The sequence below is a fragment of the Photinus pyralis genome, unplaced genomic scaffold (genome assembly GCF_008802855.1).
Source record: "Photinus pyralis isolate 1611_PpyrPB1 unplaced genomic scaffold, Ppyr1.3 Ppyr1.4_unclustered_Scaffold6688, whole genome shotgun sequence".
Lineage (NCBI taxonomy): Eukaryota > Metazoa > Arthropoda > Insecta > Coleoptera > Lampyridae > Photinus > Photinus pyralis.
In genome coordinates this window covers 1-20,939 of record NW_022172009.1, presented here as the reverse complement: position 1 = coordinate 20,939, position 20,939 = coordinate 1, and the positions used below count along the sequence as shown (strand labels likewise).

The 20,939-nt window shown below is 36.5% G+C and overlaps 1 protein-coding gene and 1 long non-coding RNA gene across 2 annotated transcripts; both read left to right on the top strand.

Annotated features, from left to right (window-relative positions):
• The first annotated feature begins 2,415 nt into the window (after positions 1-2,415).
• Positions 2,416-17,534, top strand: LOC116182664 (tensin-3-like). The gene is made up of 3 exons (XM_031503207.1): positions 2,416-2,544; positions 15,344-16,264; positions 16,312-17,534. Exons 1-3 carry the CDS (start codon positions 2,455-2,457, stop codon positions 16,519-16,521), a joined length of 1,221 nt encoding a protein of 406 aa, XP_031359067.1. The 5' UTR covers positions 2,416-2,454; the 3' UTR covers positions 16,522-17,534.
• Positions 17,535-20,471: 2,937 nt separating this feature from the next.
• Positions 20,472-20,820, top strand: LOC116182665. The gene is made up of 2 exons (XR_004147578.1): positions 20,472-20,610; positions 20,657-20,820. It is a non-coding gene; the product is annotated as an uncharacterized LOC116182665 (long non-coding RNA).
• The last annotated feature ends 119 nt before the right edge of the window (positions 20,821-20,939 follow it).

The window sequence follows — 20,939 nt, the reverse complement described above, 5'->3', positions numbered from 1 at the left end:
GTATACTACATAGCGCATAGAAAAATTCCCTGTATTTTTAGCGCATTTCCACAAAAATAAAAAATAAATGCACTATTGTGGCCACTTTGTCCGTCTGTCCGTCCGCTCGTTGGTTGAGACGCTATTAGTTATTTATCTTAAGAGCTATTGTTCTAGTTTTTTCGATATTTGGTTAGTTATGGTGTCGAGGCTTGCACCAAAGAAGGAATTTTTTCTGCGTTTATTACTAAAAAAGTTATTGTAAAAAAAAACAAAAAACCGTTTTTTACATGTCCCATAATTTTACGCTTTTGCCGTTTATTAACGATCCTAGAGATCGTTTATAATTTTGTATTGCTGTCTGTCGTGTGTCTCTTGGTCTGTCCGTCTGTTCCTTTGTCTGTGTGTCCCTCTATCTGTCCGTGTGAACGATAACTTTGTTTACAAATGTCCGATCGCTTTGACGATCTCCGTTAGTTATGAACTGAAATGCATGAAATTCAATATGAGCATAGTTTTATTTTGGGCATGCGCAGTTCCAACTTTCTTATTTAGAAAAGCATTGAAATGAAATTCTTCTTATAAACAGAAATTGAAGTAGCACGTCAAAAATGGATTGCACATGTGCAACGCTCTTTCATATTTTTGGCCGGATTTTTACGATTTTAACAGAAGATGCATCTTACAAATGGGAAGTGACTGCTAGTGGAAATGCGCTTTTTGTAAATCGTTTTCGATTACTTTTTAACTTGTTACAATTTCGTGGAACTTCCTTATGCTTAATTTTTTCCGTTTAATAACTTTATTCCCCATAGTTTAGCATATGCTGACAGAAATAGAATTTATCCTGTCAATAATATCATAGGTAAATAAATAGACACAATTTCCTGCCATCAGAATTAATGCGATACTAGACAGATTAAATTAGAAAACTAATCGCCTCTTACCTCCGTTAGAAACTGTAATTTCTTACTGCGGTAAAAATCCGTAGGTGATACAAATTACACAAAATAAAGTTATGACCATCATTAAAATAAAATATTTTATTGTTAGCAGTTACCTTACAGTATAATAAATAAAACTTTACTGTTTATTTTATGAGGATTACATAGCAAACTAAATTGTAAACCATCGATGTCGTAGGTACCTACGTTTAAAATAACAAAGTTGTTCGCTTTTTAAAGGATTAAGGACCTTACCGCTTCTCACATTTATGCAAATTACAAGGTCAAAGTTCTTCAGATTAAAGTACATGTAGGTATTTCTATTTTTATGCGAAAAGCGCATATATTATCATGTATTTGTGTCTAGCTGGAGGTTTAGTTTTTCAGTTCTGAACAATTCTGATGGTTTGCATAATAAAGAAAGTATTCAAAGTATACATGTACAAAATTGACTGCAAAACGAGTTGAACTTGTTTTAAATCTGACAAAAAATTAATTTAGGCTTTCTCTGGGTTTAAATAATTTATTAGGCGAAACGTCACCGGTGTCAACGTCATAATTTCGCATGTAGCGCACCCTGATTGTTTTAATAATATATTACTAGCACCATACCGAGGCACGGTAGAGAGTGTTGGTGTATTTTCCTAAATCAATGCCAACATTTCTTTAATGAACAGGATAACAGACAGATGATTAGAAAGGAGGGTCTGGGCCAGGTGGATAATGGATACCGCATGTAGTTTCCACTTAGAAATCACCGAACACGGAATAGCATTCAGACGGAAAACTGTGCTATTTGCTTTCTAGTTTCTCTTGAGTGTGTCTAATCCCACCGGAATTAGATCGAACATATCTTTTCAGAAATTCACAAAAAGGAAATTTGCCATGTCATAAAATGTGATATTACAAGTACGCGTAAGAACGGTTGTTAGTTATAAATTGCACTTTATGTTCATGAAAGACACCATTCGCAATTTAATGAGCATGTAAACACCATTGTTAAACACAATCGCATCAGTGCATTAACTTCACGTCTTATTTCCCTTATTATATGTGATCATAATTTTATGTCAGCGAGGCCATCGTGCCTTACACTTTATTTCGCATGCTAAATTCGAATAATGCTAAAGAAACTGTCATGTGAACAAAAATAGATGTGCTATAAATTAATCATTTCTTTCTTTAAATTTTTTTGTTATTTTTGCGTATTTGAGGTAAAGAAAGTATTGTTTGTTGATGGCGTCTCGGTCGGCCAATTTATCACTTGACCGCGCGTGATTGCGACTTCAAGAGCTTCTTCGAGTACTAGTGATTAATGGAGGTTGTTTGGAAGGGAAAGTTACGGGGTAGATGAAAAATAATACTGATGGTCACACTTGGGGGCATTACAAAAACGTGGACAGATAGTAATTCATCAAGTTTGAATTTTTACTTCATTCTTAGCAATTGTAGGTAGGATGTGCTTTTATGTTAACATTTCGGTTTGTTTCAGGCGGAGGAGTTAAATTCCATTGTGGGAAATGCATTTCGGATGGCGTACGCGGCTCAACTACAGAAACAACCAACATTACAAGATGTTATTAGCTCACAATTAGATTCTAATACTGATAAAGTACTTTGGGTGAGTAGTAGTATAGATACAGTTCTTACAATAAGCTTAGCGAATGGTGTAAAGTTGTGGAGTAATATTTAGAAAGCGAAGAAGGTTGTTCCAAATGGTATATTATTTGTTTGTAAAAACAGAACCTTACGTTAGCAAATATAGCTCTTGTAAACATAGCATCGATACGTAATTAAAATTATGCATTGCATTTGAATCATAATCATTCGAATTCTAGGTAAAAAATTGATGCGGTTTTAAACCAAAACAGAGTATAGATCCCTTGGTTTGGAATAAATGAAAAAGTTCCCGATAGGAACTTAGAGACGATAGCTCTGGTAGCTGGTTCGCGAGCTAAACCTTTTGTTGTAAACGAGGTTGTAAATCTTCATTTACACAGAACCTTATACAGGTACTATTTATTTCATAACACAAATTTATGTACAATTATTTACAAAATTACAACACCCTTTAATGTAAATTGAGCACTACCAACTTTTGAGTCAACCTACTTCGATTGTAGGCGAAATGTGACTGCTTGAAAACTAAAAAATTGACTAATTAACACCCTAAAACTAAGAACATTTATTGCAACCATATGGGCTGCAATATTAGCGCAAAGGACCGCATGCAAGCGGCTCCTTTTCCTAGTCACGTATTAAATAACTTAAAAATTAGGGTGACAGGCGAAAACAGAAAGAACACGGAAGTCATAAATTGAAATAAACATATGGAATTTGTAAAACCGCACAGAGCGTGTGAAAGATTGAAAGGGAAAAAATTCTAAGAGTTCTGAAACAAAAAAAAAATAAATGGAACTATTCTAACTTAACAAAAATACTTATAAACTAACAATATAAAGACCGGCGGCGTCTAAATTGACAACATAACCGGCGGCCTTGAAAAACTATGTTTTTCAACAGAGAAACATATCGTAAAAAACACAACATTCTGTTCATGAAGAAACAAAACAAAAAAAAAATGTATTTTCACTTTTAGGTAACTAGGTAACTGGCAACACACACAATTTATGCACTACACGCTTCAACGTATTTCCACTTGAAATTCTTACGGTAGCTGATCTGATGACGCCGTCGGGGGCTCTGTGTATCTCGACGACTCTGCCAAGACTCCAAGATAGAGGAGGTGTGTTGTCTTCCTGGATGAGTACTAGAGAACCGATGTGTAGCAGATCTTGCATATTTTGGAACCATTTGGTTCTTCGCTGTAAGTCAGGTATAACTTCTATGCTCCAACGTTTCCAGAAATGCTGAACTATGCGTTGAGAACGTTGGTATAGAGACAAGCGATTTTCTCGCAAGTCCAAAAGACAGGGCTCTGGTATGGTTTGAAAGGATCTACCAATTAAGAAGTTACCAGGGGTCAAAGGGTTCAGATCGTTTGGATCTGAGGATACTGAGGATAACGGTCGGGAATTTAGGACTGATTCGACCTGGATTAAAACTGTACTGAAATCCTCGTAAGTTAAATTGGTATTGCCTAATATTCTTTTTAAATGAAATTTAGTGGATTTAATGCCACTTTCCCACATGCCTCCTTGATGAGGTGCTCTGGGGATGATAAATTTCCAGTTTATGCCCTGCTGACTTAAATTTGAAACTGAATTCTGCGTATCATGATTTTGTAAAAAATTGTACCATTCCTTTAGCTGGTTATTTGCCCCAACAAAATTCCTTGCATTGTCACTAAACAAAGTGTGGGGTTTACCTCTACGTCCCGTGAAACGCTTTAAGATCGCGAGAAAGGCATCAGTTGACAAGTCTGTGACAAGTTCTAGGTGAACAGCCTTAGTAACTAGACAGACAAATAAGCATATGTATGCTTTCATAAGCTTGCAACCTCGCGTTTTCTTGTCTTTAATTAAAATTGGACCAGCATAGTCAAGGCCCGTATTATGAAATACCGGTGCGTTTGCTTTCAAACGTTCGGCGGGTAGGTCTCCCATTAATGGATTATTGAAGACGGGATTAACTTTGAAACATTTTATGCAATTTCTGATTGTAAGCTTGGCGCAACCCTTACCTGAAATAGGCCAGTATGTTTCTCGAACACAGGCCAATAATTGTTGCGGGCCACAGTGCAACAAAGTAATGTGATAGTGCTTCATGATTAAGCGTGTTAAAGCATGATTGCTTGGAAGCAGCAAAGAATTATATTCAGAATTTCTAATTCGGCCACCCACTCTTAATAATTGAAATTCATCCAAAAACGGATTTAAAGACAATATGTTTGATTTTGCTTTTAATTTATTTTTTGTGAGCAATTGCTTAATTTCATTTGGAAAAGACTCGCGTTGGCAGATTTTCACTAAAAGATTTGACGAATGCTGTAGTTCGTCCGTAGTTAAAGAACCAGAAATGCGAAACGCCAACGAAACCTTACAATTGGAGATAAACCTGTTTACGTAAGCAAGTACTCGTTGTAATTTGGAAAACGAGGAAAATTTGTCAAACATTTCAAATTCTTCCGCATCTGAAGTTGACTGTATAACCGCTGTAAAACTCGATTTACATTCTGAGGTTTCCAAATCAGGAGAAAAATAAGTATTTTTCCAAAATTCGTCTGTAGAAGATAAGAATTCAGGCCCGTTCCACCACAGAGAATTAATTAAAATGTTAGAGGCTGAAATAACTCTGGAAACGAGGTCGGCAGGATTTTCTTGGGATTTGACATGATGCCATACCCTGCTATTAAAGATTTCTTGTACTGCCGCTATTCTATTGGCGATAAAGGTTTTGTATCTGTTCGCTGCAGAGTTTAGCCAGTTTAAAACAACAGTTGAATCTGTCCAAAGGAATACTTTATTGGCATCAACAGCTAATGAGGCTGTTACTTTTTGCATTAGTTCCGCCAAAAGAACTGCTGCACATAGCTCCAATCGTGGGATTGATATTACGCGTAGAGGAGCTACCCGCGACTTGGAACATAATAACCGAGAGGAGCATCGGGTACCATTCCGGCACCTTACATAAATGCAGGCACCGTAAGCATTGGAACTACTGTCCGAGAAACCATGAAGTTCTACCTGATTAGCTGAAATTGGAATCACGCAGCGAGGGATTTGCAAGTCCCGCAAATGAATTAACTCATTCTGAAACTGGTTCCATTCGGAATTGATTAAGTGGGGCACGGACTCATCCCATGCCAACTTAAGCTCCCATAATTTTTGAATTAGAATTTTTCCTGTGATTATGACAGGAGATAGGAGCCCAAGAGGGTCAAAGCATTGAGAGACCATTGAGAGGATGGTTCTCTTGGTATTAGAAGGACCAGTGTTTTTAAATGTTATGGAGTAATAAATTGTATCTGATAGGGCATTCCAAGAAAGGCCAAGTGCCTTTGCATTAGATCGCTCGCCAAGTGGAATGCTTGAAAAAGAAGCATCGGAATTGGAAGAATTTTCCAGGACTTCCGAGGCATTAGACAAAAATTTTCTCAAGGGTATGCCGACAGATGAAAGAATTTGGGTTAATTCGTCCTTCACCTGCAGAATTTCTTCCACCGTTTCCGCAGTGTAAAGTAAGTCGTCCATATAAAAGGAAGACTTGAGAATGCTGGAAATCTTAGGGAAGGTTTCGTTGTATTGGTCGGCTAAATATTGTAGGCATTTAGTGGCCAGATAACTGGCAGAAGCTGTACCGTAAGTAACAGTATTTAATTGATAAATATCAATGGGTTGGTTGGGCTGATCACGCCAAAAAATGCATTGAAATTTTCTTAATTGCGGATGAACATTTATCATCCTGTACATTTTTTCGCAGTCGCCAGTGAGTGCAATTTTGTGTTGCCGAAACCGTAGCAAAATAGAAAAAAGATCATCCTGAAGCATTGGGCCGACAATTTGAGTATCGTTTATGGAGATATTTGCATCAGATTTGGCGCTGCCATCAAATACTACACGTAGTTTAGTTGTGAGGGATCCTGACTTAATAACGACATGATGCGGAAGGTAAAATCTTGGAATAGTGTTAATGCATATGTCGCCATCAAGTGTTGAAATAACGACTCTACTATCACTTGTTGATGTATCATCGTCCTCACTGGAAATTTTAGTGGCATGACCTAATTCAACATATTCATGTATGAATTTAGAATATTCTTTGCGAAGAAACTCGTCCTTTAATAATTTTTTCTCTAGGCTATAGAAACGATCTAAGGCTCGCTGTTTGGAATTGCCCAACTGCGAAAGCTTAGAGTTGAATGGAATGGATACGACGAATTTTCCATCTTGGCCATGAGAGATAGTGGCAGCAAAATGGGTTTCACAAAATTTCTCTTCTCTTGATAATAATGAAAACTTGCTCTTAGGTTCGACCTTTTCGGTCTCCCAGAACTTGGAAATTGAATCGTGCAACGTGTCTTCAGGATTTAGACAAGAGTTGCTAATAGCGCAGTTCATATAAACTACATTGGAATTAGTCTTGGAGTGATTAGTTCCAGAAACAAAAGTGCCAGACATTACCCAACCAAAAATGGTTTTCTGTAACATTGGTTTGTCGTCACCTAATGAAATTTGACCTATACACATTAAAGAGTAAAAATGATTTGCGCCAATTCAAATATCCACTGGGGCGGATATATGAAATGTCTTATCAGCTAATTTAATGTTAGATGGAATGACAATGTTTGACTTGCTGAAACTCTTCATTGGAAGGTTTTCTGTAATTTTTTCGATAACTAAACAAGGAAGTTCGATTTCGAAGTTGTTGTGCAAGGATGCAACTTTAATTTGTACGGCGCCTGTTATTGGGGAATTACTCGCATTTACACCGATTACTGACATGTTCACCGGAGTGAACGCACCTCGGAACGCACAGTTTAGTTTGGATAAGAAATCGCTGGAAACGAGATTGGATTGGGCCGCTGAGTCTAAAAGACATCTAGCGCGAATCCATTTATTGGAATTAACCTTTACCTTAACAATTGCCGTGGATAGTAAAACTTGATCCTGTGTGCACACAGGCACATGTTATTGTAGCTTCGGGATGCGAAGCATTTGAAGAGGTTTGTGAAATAGGAGCACTGCAATCATTTGATTGAACCACATGAATATTTGGAGTAGGTTCGGGATTGGACCTTGCAAAACACAAAAGGCTATTGTGTGACCTATGACAGTACTTGCATTTAAATTTTGAGAGGCACCTTGATTGATTGCTATGTTTTAAGCAATTTTTGCACAATTTTAACTCATTTGTTTTGTCAAACCGTTGTTGTACACTGAGAGATAAGAATTTAGGGCAAGCATAAAGCAAGTGATTTTCTTTGCATATGACGCAAGAATAATTATTAACATTGTTTGCAACCATGAAGGATTGCTTGAAATTAGTTTTATTGTCTTGTAATTTATTTTTGTCGGATTACCGACTTGATTTGTGTGGACCTTGGAAGAATTCGGCAAAACATCCTCCAAAATCTCGCACCTGGAAGTAAGAAACTTGTGCGTCTCTTCAATCGTAGGAATATTTTTGACGTTAAATTTGCTGTATTCAGCACCTGTAAGCGGGTCAACCTTTGCTCGAACTATGTAAGCGATAACTGCAGCTTTGAATTGCTGGTCACTTAAATTGAAATTATCTAAAGCGCGAAGATGACGCGTAATGTTGTCATGCAACTTTCTTAGTTCAACGGAAGATCCTTTGTTTACCTTTTGAGTGTCAAAAATAGCTTCCAAATGGGAAAATACTATTAATTTTTCGTTGTGATAACGTTCCTTAAGCATATTTAAGGCAATTTGATAATTGGCCGCGGTAGCGCCTAAATCTTGAACGATATCCTTGGCAGAATTTTTCAATGAATTGTATAAATAATAGAATTTTTCTACCTCGGATAACTTGGGATTGCCATCTACTAAAGATACTACTACTACCAATCAGTGTAGTGGCCCGAAAATACGGGAATATTCAAAACAGGCAGTTTTGCATTAGATTTATTATTGGCACAACTGGAATTAAGACCGTTAACTGATCGGTCAGAAATATTTTGCTGCGCGTTAACATCTTTATTTTTTAATAATAATGAAGCTTGTGCAACTGCACGAAAATAATTAGACTGAAAATGTGAAAATGATTGTATATTTTCATTTTCTAAAGATATTAATGCGGCATCAGCAGATAATGCACGGTATTCCGTGGGGATCAGTTTGATCTGATCCAACCTGAACGTTAATTGTTCCCATATAAATGGGTCCGTATCTTCGACTTGAACGGTTTGTGTAAATTCACAGAAATCATTTAATTCGCCTAATAACAATTGAAGTTTGGCGGTTAAACGTTTTGCATCCTTTTCTTTGGCCATTTTGAACTAGTGAAATTAGAATAAAATGCAAGTAAATAATGAAATTTATACCTGTAACAGACCTGCCAACTAAGTGTAGAGGTACCTAATATCTGTAAGTTCAAATGTTTTATACTTTAACATTTGCGAAATAATTAAACTTTGTAAAGGCAAATTGTACCTATATTTTTTCCTTGAAGAATATAACTTCAAATCGTTTGACAGCAGGGTAAATTGTAATTTATTACCATTCTGTAATAACTGTAAATAAACGCTAATTGACGTAATTTTTAAAGTCGAGGATTACTCTAACTTTTATTCTGTAAAATAGCCTTTAAAAAGAAATAAGGCTTAACTGTAACTGTAAATTTGCGTAATTATCTAAAATAGATAAACGCTATAATGCTGTAATTTTTAAGGTTGTGAATTACCTTTATTCTGTAGAATAGCCACTATAAAAGAAATAGGGCTTAATTACTGTAACTGTAAATTTGCGTAATTATCTAAAATACATAAACGCTATAATGCTGTAATTTTTAAGGTTGTGAATTAACTTTATTCTGTAAAATAGCCACTATGAAAGTAATAGGGCTGAATTGTAAATGTAAAGAATAATTTAATGAGACGCATCTAATAATCCGGTCAATCATAAAGAAAAGGAAAGGAAACAAATAACTCATACCTGACCCTATTCCGGATGCAGTCTCTATTGTGCTCATTTGGGGTTGTACGATGGTGGTCTCGTTACCGCATTCCTTGGGCAATTGGAATTTTTGTAACGGAACGTTTATGATTGCTGTTTCTTGAAATCCGAGCATCGAAGGACCATTTTGTTTGGAATAGATGAAAAAGTTCCCGATAGGAACTTAGAAACGATAGCTCTGGTAGCTGGTTCGCGAGCTAAACCTTTTGTTGTAAACGAGGTTGTAAATCTTCATTTACACAGAACCTTATACAGGTACTATTTATTTCATGACACATGTTTATGTACAATTATTTACAAAATTACAACACCCTTTAATGTAAATTGAGCACTACTAACTTTTGAGTCAACCTACTTCGATTGTAGGCGAAATGTGACTGCTTGAAAACTAAAAAATTGACTAATTAACACCCTAAAACTAAGAACATTTATTGCAACCATATGGGCTGCAATATTAGCGCAAAGGACCACATGCAAGCGGCTCCTTTGCCTAGTCACGTATTAAATAACTTAAAAATTAGGGTGACAGGCGAAAACAGAAAGAACACGGAAGTCATAAATTGAAATAAACATATGGAATTTGTAAAACCGCACAGAGCGTGTGAAAGATTGAAAGGGAAAAAATTCTAAGAGTTCTGAAACAAAAAATAATAAATGGAACTATTCTAACTTAACAAAAATACTTATAAACTAACAATATAATGACCGGCGGCGTCTAAATTGACAACATCCCTGAAGTTGATTTTTTTAAATATGGTGGACGAAGAGAAAGAATTCTGTCGATTTACAATTAAAACATTTTGATTGAAATCTTAACTGCATGAGCTTATAATGTTTCTGAATTCAGCAGTATATTTAAAAATGGGCTTGATCACGCCGATAACAAGCACAATTTGTGCACAGCCCTTGTACATATAAAGCGCATTTTTATAACCCCAATGAAATTTGCACATTGAGCGAGGTAAAGGATTTTAAAAAAAGACCGCATGCTTAATGCGTGTTATTTAGACAATAGCTTGATAATAATTGTTACAACGCAATCGATATGACAATCTGTTTTCGAGATGAGATATGTCGAAAAGATGTTGGAGAGGAGGGTTGGAGGATAGCGATAGTTGCTAGAAGTCAATTCCTTTGGTTGATACCTTTCATTAGAGTACCATGAAAGATAAAATCAATTTGTGACCCCCGCACCCCTCCCACTGATCTCGAAAAGGAATCGGGGAAGACAGTTGTAGTTTGTAGAAACCAATTCCTGTCGATGAGACCTTTCATTAGAATACCATGAAAGGTTTTAAAGGTTTTATATGGTACCACTAGAGGAATATGCGTATGCAAAATCTGAGACAAATTCGTTGTCCCATGTAAAAGTTATCCGCCTTTTACTTTCAGAGATAACGAGAAATAACTAATGGGGGTGGCCCCCCTCAAGACTACAAAATTTGAACGCCGCCTGGCACAAATTTACGGCATAGGGTACCTATTGTAAACAATTCCAGGCCTCTACGACAATTTTCTTAAAAGTAGTATAAAACGGCAAAAGTGGGCCCGGCCGGATATACGGACAGACAGAACGCAAACAGTAGCACATTTTTTTTATTCTTTCACTGTCATTACTGAATCGGATATTGCTATGATAGTCTCAAAAATTACGACAAACTCTGTGGGCGCTGACGGGGTTAGTTATTCAATGATTACAGTTCGTCTGCCTATTCTGTCGCCTTATCTACTGCATGTGGTTTATTGCTGCCTTGAGACAAATTATGTTCCTAATGATTGGAAAGTAGCACACGTAATTCCTTTAGGGTGCGTTTATGTTGGAGCCGCGATAAGTGATAAGAGCGTCGATGAGAGCAGCGACAAGAGCAGAGTGCCGCGCTCTGCTTTAATGCGGTGTTTTATGTTCGAGCTTCGATTAGCGCAGGACTCATCGCTCAGTAGTCAAAACATTAACGAATTTTACATCGTCCTTGATACTTTGGCATATGCCTGGCGTAACCGCCTCTCCCAGAATTTAGTCAACTGTCGTGGGTATGTGCCCCTGGTAGGAACTAATGGGGGTGCATCTCCAGCAATTTGTTGCTATTACGTTGGGTCGCGACGTATGCCAAACAGTGTGGTGGAATTTGTGGAATGGGGAGGTTGGGGGGGGGGGCGCTGGGTGTTGTCCGACCCGAAAGGGTACGACCACAGTCTCGCCAATGGAATATCTGTATTAGAGGGAACTCGGCTTCCTGGTGATGGCCCCTCACTCGGGCGTTCCATTAGCTTCCGATGCCTCCCTCCTTTGGTCTCGTTTCCTTCCTGCCTGTTTCTCCTTTTCTTATTGTTGTCCTCTCCCTGCCTTTCTTTTTGTCTCCTCCTCCTCTTGGCTGCTTGTGCTACTTTTTGGGAATTACTGATCAATTCACTGAAAATGCACTAAAGTTATTAACTAATAGGCGAAAACCTTCTATTAATTTTTTTCAATTTAGTGCCAACTCCTTTCACTATTTGTCCAGAATGAACCTTTTTTGGTGGTTTTTGTTTTTTGGTCCGATAATGGAGGCCTGACAAAAATTTCACTGATTAAAAGTTCTACATCCATACTCGACAAGAGCGAAGAAAATGCGTGCAGAGATTATCGACGCTATTATCGTTGGTTGGCGACTCAAGAATGATTAACGCGCTGCTCCAATATAAACAGATCTATGCTAAGTACATTTACACTTTTCTATGCTTCGCTAGTATCGACGCTCTTATCACTTATCGCGGCTTCAACATAAACGCACCCTTACCTAAATGTAAAAATGTTCGCACATTACATTACAAGATCTCAGCCTTATAAGCATTCTACCAATGTTATCCAAATTGCTAGAAAGAGCAATGGAAATGCAAATCAAGAAATTTTTGGATGAAAACGACATTTTACCGTTTATGCAGTCAGGCTTTAGGAGTGGATATAGTTGTTCTACAGCTTTATCATGCATTGTGGACGATATCATTACAGCAACCGATAACAACATGCTCACTATGTCCTCGTAGACTATTCTAAGGCATTTGGCATGTTGGACCACGAAATGCTAATTTCAATCTTACATTTTTTTGGTTTTAGTAAAGACGCGTTAGAATTAGTAACTAGCTTTTGAACAGATAGAATCAATCAATCACGTCATTCAATAAAAACGGAACACAAGAACTTAGGACTAATCATGGATAGCGATCTTCGTTTTAAAAGTTATATAAACCTTTGCATTCAGCGCGCCTTCAGCAGTCTAAAATCTTTGTATATCCGCAGATACAACTTTCACTTTGATACCAAAGTAAAACTAATGAATGTGCTAGTTCTATCGCATTTTAATTATGCAGATTGTGTATATGGACCTTGCTTGGATGTAACCTGCAGGAAAATACTACAACGAGTGCAAAATTCTTGTCTACGGCTCATTTTCGTCTTGAGAAAATTTGATCATGTCTCCCATAAGATGTCTGAAATAAAGTGGTTGAATATGGAAAATCGTCGTTCCCTTCATTTTTTGTATATGTGTCATCAAATCATTTTAACTCATAAACCACAGTATCTTTATAATAAAATTACTCTCCGTACACTATCTCAAAGGACTTATGACTATTCCAGCTCATCATCTTTTCGAAGGGTGTTTTTCTTATCAACTTGCAAAACAATATAACTCGTTGCCAGCTTTTATCAAAAATCTTTCCTTGAAGCCTTTTAAAACACAAACGCGTCTTTTACTTTATAGAAATCAACTCCAATGTTAACCAATTCTTTTTATTGTGTTTTTGTACATTGTTACAGTTTCATTTTCTCATTTCTTTAACAAACGCAGGTATACCGTTTTATTAAGAGAAACATCACTCATTTCGCTATTAAAAAAAAGAATTAAGTGTAGTATATTGGGGTAAAGTGGAAGAGCAGACCAATTAGTTTGAACTTCACCCTTTCACTATTATATATTTCATATACCGTTATGTCTTATTTTTCTTTCTTGTGTTGTTACCTTTGTATATAATATGTGAATAAAGGTCATTATTATTATTATTAAACAATGCGTTAAAAAATGGGTTTACGCATGCACACACCAATTTATTCAGATGCTTTCATAATAAATAATCTAATACAATATTAACTTGGCGAACAATCTTTTTCCCCACACTTCCATTTGTTTAAGACACTTTCAAAATTTGGCACATTTTTTTTTGTATGACATAAATTTATTAGGTAATTTGTCCGTGGAGATTCCACCACCGCTTCTCGAAGGTTAATAAATGAAATTTCTGCAAGCAGCTCAATTGTTGATAAATTAGGGCTTCATTAAGGCTTTAGTGGGCTACAATAGTATATTGAAAGACAAGTGTTACAATGCGACCTATTGTAATACGACTATCTTGTGGCACGAGTAGCGACGCGAAACGTAGCCACGAGTGTCCGCAAGATAGGAGTATTACAATAAAGCATTGTAACACGCGTTTTTCATACTATTTTTTCTATTTCGGTGCTTTAATTTAATTAAAAAAATCATTATCAGAAACTATAGGGAACATTAGAACTAACATGTTTTTGTTGGGAACACTTTTTATGCCGTTAAGTTTTAGGTTGGCAGCGTAGTAAGACTGACATTTTGAAGTTCAAACATGGAAGTACCCAACGAAGTACCTACTTGTACTAACTAGTAACTGCCAACTTAAGAGATGAGTTACAAAAAAAAAACGACTATAATCAAAATATTGTATATAACGCTAGCGCGAAGTTATTTCGCGCATTTGACTGATATTTTAACTCGGCTTCGCCTCGTCAAAATACCTTCAGTCTCAATGCGCGAAATTGAACTTCGCGCTCTTGTTATATAAATAACTATTTGCTATTAAAAACAAAAGTTCCACTAGTATTACGTACTGATACTATAGTTTTTAAAAAATGTTAGAAATTTAATAATAACAATTTGAGAGTCCGTTTATTTGGCCCGTCAGAACTCTTACTCCATTCCAAATTTTTATTTTTGGATGAAAGCACATCCTAATTGCAATTATTACAAAACGGTTTCTCAGTTAATTAATTTCTCTCAGTAATGTTATTATAAAAATTAGGTACCTATTTGCTCGTACACTCGCTCGTACATGTGTTAACAGCAGAAATGTAGATACACGACAGCCGGTAGTGACGCTGATTTACAATGCATTGATTGTCTGACATGCAGACAAAATAACACAAATAATTCAAGAGCATGCTTGGCAAAGCATTCAGTTCATTATAGAATAATCGCTCGCTTGCTACTGTTACTACCAGTTCTGATACAGTATCCATATTGCGCTTAAGTAAATATTTAGACCATAATTAAGTAATCGTAAATACTTATCTCATCACAACACAAATATAAATGAATAAATACGCACCATTTCATTTACCCCCAAGGTATAGTACAGTACTCGCTGTGCAAATGTAGTGATGTGTAAAAAACAACGCGCCTTATAAAAATTATACGAATCAGACCTACAATACAATGTATGCGTGTAAGTAGGACGTGAATGTCGATTGAAAATGGTGGTATTTAGTGAGTAACTCAAGAACCCCTAAATAATGAGAAATGAAAAAAGTAATTGAAATTAATGTCGCCAAAAATTTATTGTTACTGTAAAATCAATGTGCCAATTTGTTATTTTTTGGAGGGGAAATTTTAGGAGCTTTCACTTAGTTAATACTGTGTATTAAAGGAACGTAAATATATGAATACTGAGTACCTAATTGTAACAATTACATAACGAGTGGGTAGGCTTGATTGTAATGCTGGAAATGTAAAACTTCCTAATATTGTCATTTTGTTTCAGACAAAAGAACTGACCACTGCCTTAAAAAAAGAAAAACCACCGCAACTTAATAATAATCAAAATTTTGAAATGGACGTCCACATAAATAGCTCAGACGCATCAACGTTACGATTAAATCCACCTAACTCTATACCAGGATTAAGATTAACGCACAAATACAATGTACTTGATCCACCTGAAAAGAGTCAATCTCAACATAGCACACCTAGTAGCGATGAAAGTAATTCACCGACCGAACTTAATTCCTGTAAAAAAATTACCGAAAAACCGCCTTTAATAAAAAGAATAGCAATGGGAATTACCGGTCTTCACAATACAGACGATGATAGTTGCCCTTTAGTTAATGGAGAGTCTCCAAGTAGTACACCTAATAGTCCCACGTCAAGGCCTCTTCTTGCAGGGTATGTTAATGAAATGGATAACGATAATGAAAATAAAAATATTAATAATACGAATAATAGTATAAAAGTAGAAATGGAAACTGTAACTTCTAATATTACTAAACATATAGAAATACAAGATAGATTATTACAAAGTTCGCCTGCGTCTACCGATCCAGAATTTAAGGCGAAACGAATATCACAAATTAGTTCCAGTAGTTCCAGCTCTTGTCCGCAAGGCGGTACCGAAAACTCATTTCTAGCCTTCACTCCCATACCACCTCCGCTTCCCGAAAGGACCGACTCCCTTACATACAAGGAAGAAGGAGAATTACGAACAGCGCCATGGTTTCAAGCGGGCATTCCTAGAGAAATCACCTTGGAAGTTTTGGGCCAAGAACCTGTCGGTGCTTTCATGGTACGAGAAAGCACAACTAAGCAAGGATGTTACGCGTTATCCCTTAGAGTTCCTAGAAGCTTTCAACCTTCCGGAATAGCGCATTATTTGATTATTAGAACAAACAAAGGCTTTAAAATTAAGGTAAGACTAATTCGCGCGTTGTACTTGACAAACGGAATCTCTTGCAGGGTTTCACGAAAGAATTTACAACCCTAACTTCCCTAATAACCCATCATTCTGTTATGCCGGAGCTGTTACCGTGCCCTCTATCTCTCAGTCGCTACAATCCCAGTTTCGTCAAGTCAGATTCTAGAAGAGACTTCGCCGACATTGATCTAGATCCTGACTATAACACTCTTGCGGATTTTAGAAAAATGATGGCCGATTTAAATATTTAATTTAAATAAGACTTTGATAAATTAAACTAGTCGTTGTGACCTTAATAAAAGTATATGTATATAAACAGTGTTCGATATTTAAAGACACAACTTGTGTACCTTGTGATATCTCAGAGTTAAAACGGCTGATTTTTAAATTAAGTGTTAATATTATTAATGTAATATTTTGTACTTATTTACTATGTGTAATTTTAAGAAAATCCAGTCAGTATGGAAACAAAGTATTTGTGTATAAATTCATTTTTTTTGTTTGAATCAATTGTTTTTAAATGTGTCCTATTAACAAATACTTTGTTTCATTCCGCAATTTGTTATCTCGTTTTGTTTGTAAGAAAATTGAAGCGCTTTCATTTTAATAACATTTTTTTTGTAATTCGGGGTATGTTGATATTACCTCTGGCTTAAGTATTTCAATATCCTTTAATTCTCTTTCATTGTGACTGTGTTATGCAAAAAGGTAAGATATGCTGGAAAAATTCATTAGATGGGATATTTTTGTAGCAGAACTAATGAGTAATGAATGTGAGTGTTCTGTTTACTCTTTTCTAGTCTAGCATAAAATATGAGTATATACTAACTGAAATACACGTTACACATATAACCCTTAACGCCCCTACAATTTGTTTGTGTAACTTTGTCACAGAAATTAAGTTCAAGTTCAAACTTTGTTTATATGCCACTATTTTTAGAAATGTTCGTTTTATTTTTTGCCCACATCGTTTGCCTATACATACTTTGATTTTTAAATATAAAATTTTAATTTTGTCACAAGCTCATTTTTATGTTCAAACGTAACTTACCTTTTTGTACTAAGTTATTAAAAGATAAGTGTCATGTAAAATATTAAGTTAAAAAACTACCTACATTACTACCTTCAAAGCTTTAACTGTACCACGTAATAGTGACTGGTTTATTACTTTAACATTTTCTTATTTCTATTGGGTCATTCTGTAAGTAATCAATCTCAAACTTGTTAATTTATTCAAATAACAATAAATAAACATTTGTTTTTATTTCCATTGGGTTCATAAAACTGTTAAACTGCAAATGGAGCTTTTTCAGGTAATTAAAAGTTAAAAATTTTTGAAGATGTTCCAATTCCTTCACTGATCTTTATCTCTTGGCGTTAGGTTGGTAAGATGATCACTTCAGTCAGGACTGCTAGAAACTGGCAACAGGCGGTTCTAGAATAATTCGACCCCGATGAAAACGATGCGCCCTGTTGCCAGATCCCATTTTGGCATTTAAGCCCCCAAATCCAAGATGGCGATTGAAATTGCCGCTTTTCCATTATTTCGAGCCCCCAAGGTACGCCACTGAACGTTTTGGGTACTCTTTACCGGTAGAATAACATCTAGTACACACGACGTTATGCATATTAAGTGCCAAAATGCCGCCTAAAAACTTCAAAAATGCAAAATTCGTCATTTTTCGTCCTTTCTGGCCTGGTGCCGGCGTCCAATATTTATTTCTATGTTAAAATTAACATTTAAATGTGTGGGGACCTCCCGCAGCGCCATATGCCAGAGGCCTAAATACAAATATGGTGCCTGGAAAGTCCAAAAACAGTGAAAAAGTCGTTTTTTTTGCCGTATTTTTACTACACACTCCGGTGGCCCGGAGGAGCAATAATATGCGAATTGTGACTACCAATCTGGATGTTACACATCTAAAGGCCTTAACTGCGAATAAGAGGACCCGTCTGCTATAAACGTTAACTTTGGAACCAAGACGCGAAGTTGGTTTGGCGGCGTAATTTCAAGGCAATATGGGTAAGTAAAAACATATGAAAACATACTGCCCAAGTTTTCTTTGATTTGTTTCAAACGTAACTTTTGGCAGTCGAAACTGTTTAGAATATTGAACACTAATATTACGCAAAATCCAAATCTTTATGGAAATGATTTTGCGTTTGAAACTACCCGCCACCATATACTCTTTTTTTTTCGGAACTTGTTCACGTTGCACTGAGTTACTTGAAATCTTTAAGAAGCGTTACAAATGGTATTAACGCCAGGCCAGCAAGAGCAAGGCAGTTACCATGGTAATGAAAAGCGTTTTCCTTTTTTATCGCTGCTGTTTGGAGGAAACGATGCTTTGACACAGATTGATGACGTGACTCACGGAAATGGTGAAAGTGCTACTTATTTTTAGTCAGTTATTTGAACACCGCCTGTGAAGCTTCACGGCGCCTTCTTTCTGCAACGGAGTGTGGATGGCGAATCCAGTATGATGCAATGAAACCAATTTTGATGTCACTTGAATCCATTCCTCGTGCGTGCATCCTCTTCGTGTCTTGTGGCTGCAAGGGAGGCTGCAAAACAAGACTCTACAAGTGTCGGCGGACACTTGACGGAGATGGAGAACCTCTTCCATGCAATCAGGCGTAGTGCAAATTGGTACAACAATGGCAGCGAAAGTAACATTTTTTCCCTAATGCCGTTTGCTATTGTTATATATGGCGAGTGAATCATTCTTATTCTTTACTGTACTGTAGATATCAATGATCAATCTGGGGAAACTGAGAACTAGGTGAAGTTAGGTACAAGACTGGAAACAACAGACTTAGTGGTCTTTGTTTGATGTCCGTACATAGACATTTTATAAAAGACAATCAGAAAGAGTTTGTTGAGAAGTGCATAGATCTCTTTGGAACAGATAATAGAAGAGTTATGTTTTTGTTTAAATAAAATGAAACGCAATAAGTTTGTTACTGGCACGTAACCTTGAGTTTGCATACCCTATCCCCTCCACTCACGTCCATATTAATGGTGAGCTTGCCCCCTCCTACAAAATTTCCTGGCGGCGCCCATGATGTTTTCACATATATTTTTACTTACCCAATGCCCTGAAATTAGCGCGCCAAACCCATTTCTACCTCTTGGTTCCATATTTAACATCCGCAGTTGCCAGTTAAGCCCTTCAGGTGTACAACATCCGGATTGGTAGCCGCAATTCGCATATTATTGCTCCGGGCCACCGAAATGGGGAATGAGTGGCAGTGTATAGTTAAAAATACGGCAAAAAAACTGTCACTGTTTTTAGACTTTCCAGGCATCATATTGGTATTTAGGCCCCAGGCATATGGCGCTGTTGGAGGTGCTACATACTTAAATGTTAAGTTTACCATAGAAATAAATATTGGGCGTCGAGAACAGGTCAAAAAGAAGAAGAAAAGACGAAAAATGACGAATTTTTGCATTTTTGACGTTGACTATGTCAAGAGCTACCTAATTTACATTAATATTCCTTTCCCCATTAGTGTACTTACTCTTTTGTCTTATTCGTATAAAGAAGTGTACGATATTTTCACGATTTTTTTTACTAAAGTCCAAAATGGAAATTTAAGACCAATTCAATTCAATAACAGTTCTGTGGCAAATAGACATGGTCTAATACCATTTAAAAATATTAGTTTATAATACAACGCGTCCCTAACACATACCTATATCTTTCAGTGTAAGAGAGAAGTTTCCTTAAGGCGCATGTTTTGCACGTTGAAAAGTAATTAAAAATCTAGATATGTTTTCGTTCCAAACATTGCAGTAGAAGAAGTTTTTTGACATTATCATAAACGTTTTGATTCGGAATTTTCATGTTAAATCAGAATTCCTCATGAGCGGACTTTTTGGACACTCCCGCTACCTTTGGATAGAATTTTAGGAAAATGATTATAAAATCAGCTAGGGCCTGGCAAATCGGTTACTTCGATCCTATTATCGCATATCTAGCTGCTGAGAAAAAGAAGTAAGGAAAATCCGTGCATTCTAAGGATTTCGTGGGCGTACTTAGATCCCAAACGAAGCATCTTGGATATTCAGTTTATTTGTAAAAATTACTTGCTTTGGCTCCTCTATTGCCCAACCATACTTAATCGTTGCATCCTGTATATTTTCTCAAAATGTTTCAATGTCGGGCCCAGACCTTCCCATCCCTGTATGTACGGCCGTAACCATAGACACTGTTGGTGACGAATAATTCTAACCTCAACCCAATATTTGCTTAAACGTGTTGTTAAAATGAAAGTGAAAGTTTTAAGCAGAAATCCTGACGATTATCTCCGTGAAACAAAACGAGACATTCATAAAAGTACTCATTTCCGTATTAGGTCTCATTTATTACAATCAAATTTCAGCTCCTAGAAATTATGATCCCAATTTACATCCGTTCGAGTCTGCCAGAGAATATGTTAGAGCTTTAAACGCTGTTAAACTAGAGCGAGTATTTGCAAAACCATTTGTAGGAAGCCTAGATGGTCATCGTGATGGCATTTCATGTTTAAGTAAACACCCAAAGCAACTCTCAATTCTTTTAAGCGGATCGTACGACGGAGAAATTCGAATTTGGGATGTGCCACAAAAATTATGTATACGTAGTTTCGTGGCGCACGATGGAATTGTCAGGAGCATTACTTACGA

What these genes read in the sequence shown, in the direction of transcription:
- LOC116182664 (XM_031503207.1), top strand. Translation starts at nt 2,455, where the DNA reads ATGGCGTACGCGGCTCAACTACAGAAACAACCAACATTACAAGATGTT. An exon ending in ATACTGATAAAGTACTTTGG is followed by an intron (nt 2,545 to 15,343) that starts GTGAGTAGTAGT and finishes ATTTTGTTTCAG; the next exon opens with ACAAAAGAACTGACCACTGC. An exon ending in ACAAAGGCTTTAAAATTAAG is followed by an intron (nt 16,265 to 16,311) that starts GTAAGACTAATT and finishes AATCTCTTGCAG; the next exon opens with GGTTTCACGAAAGAATTTAC.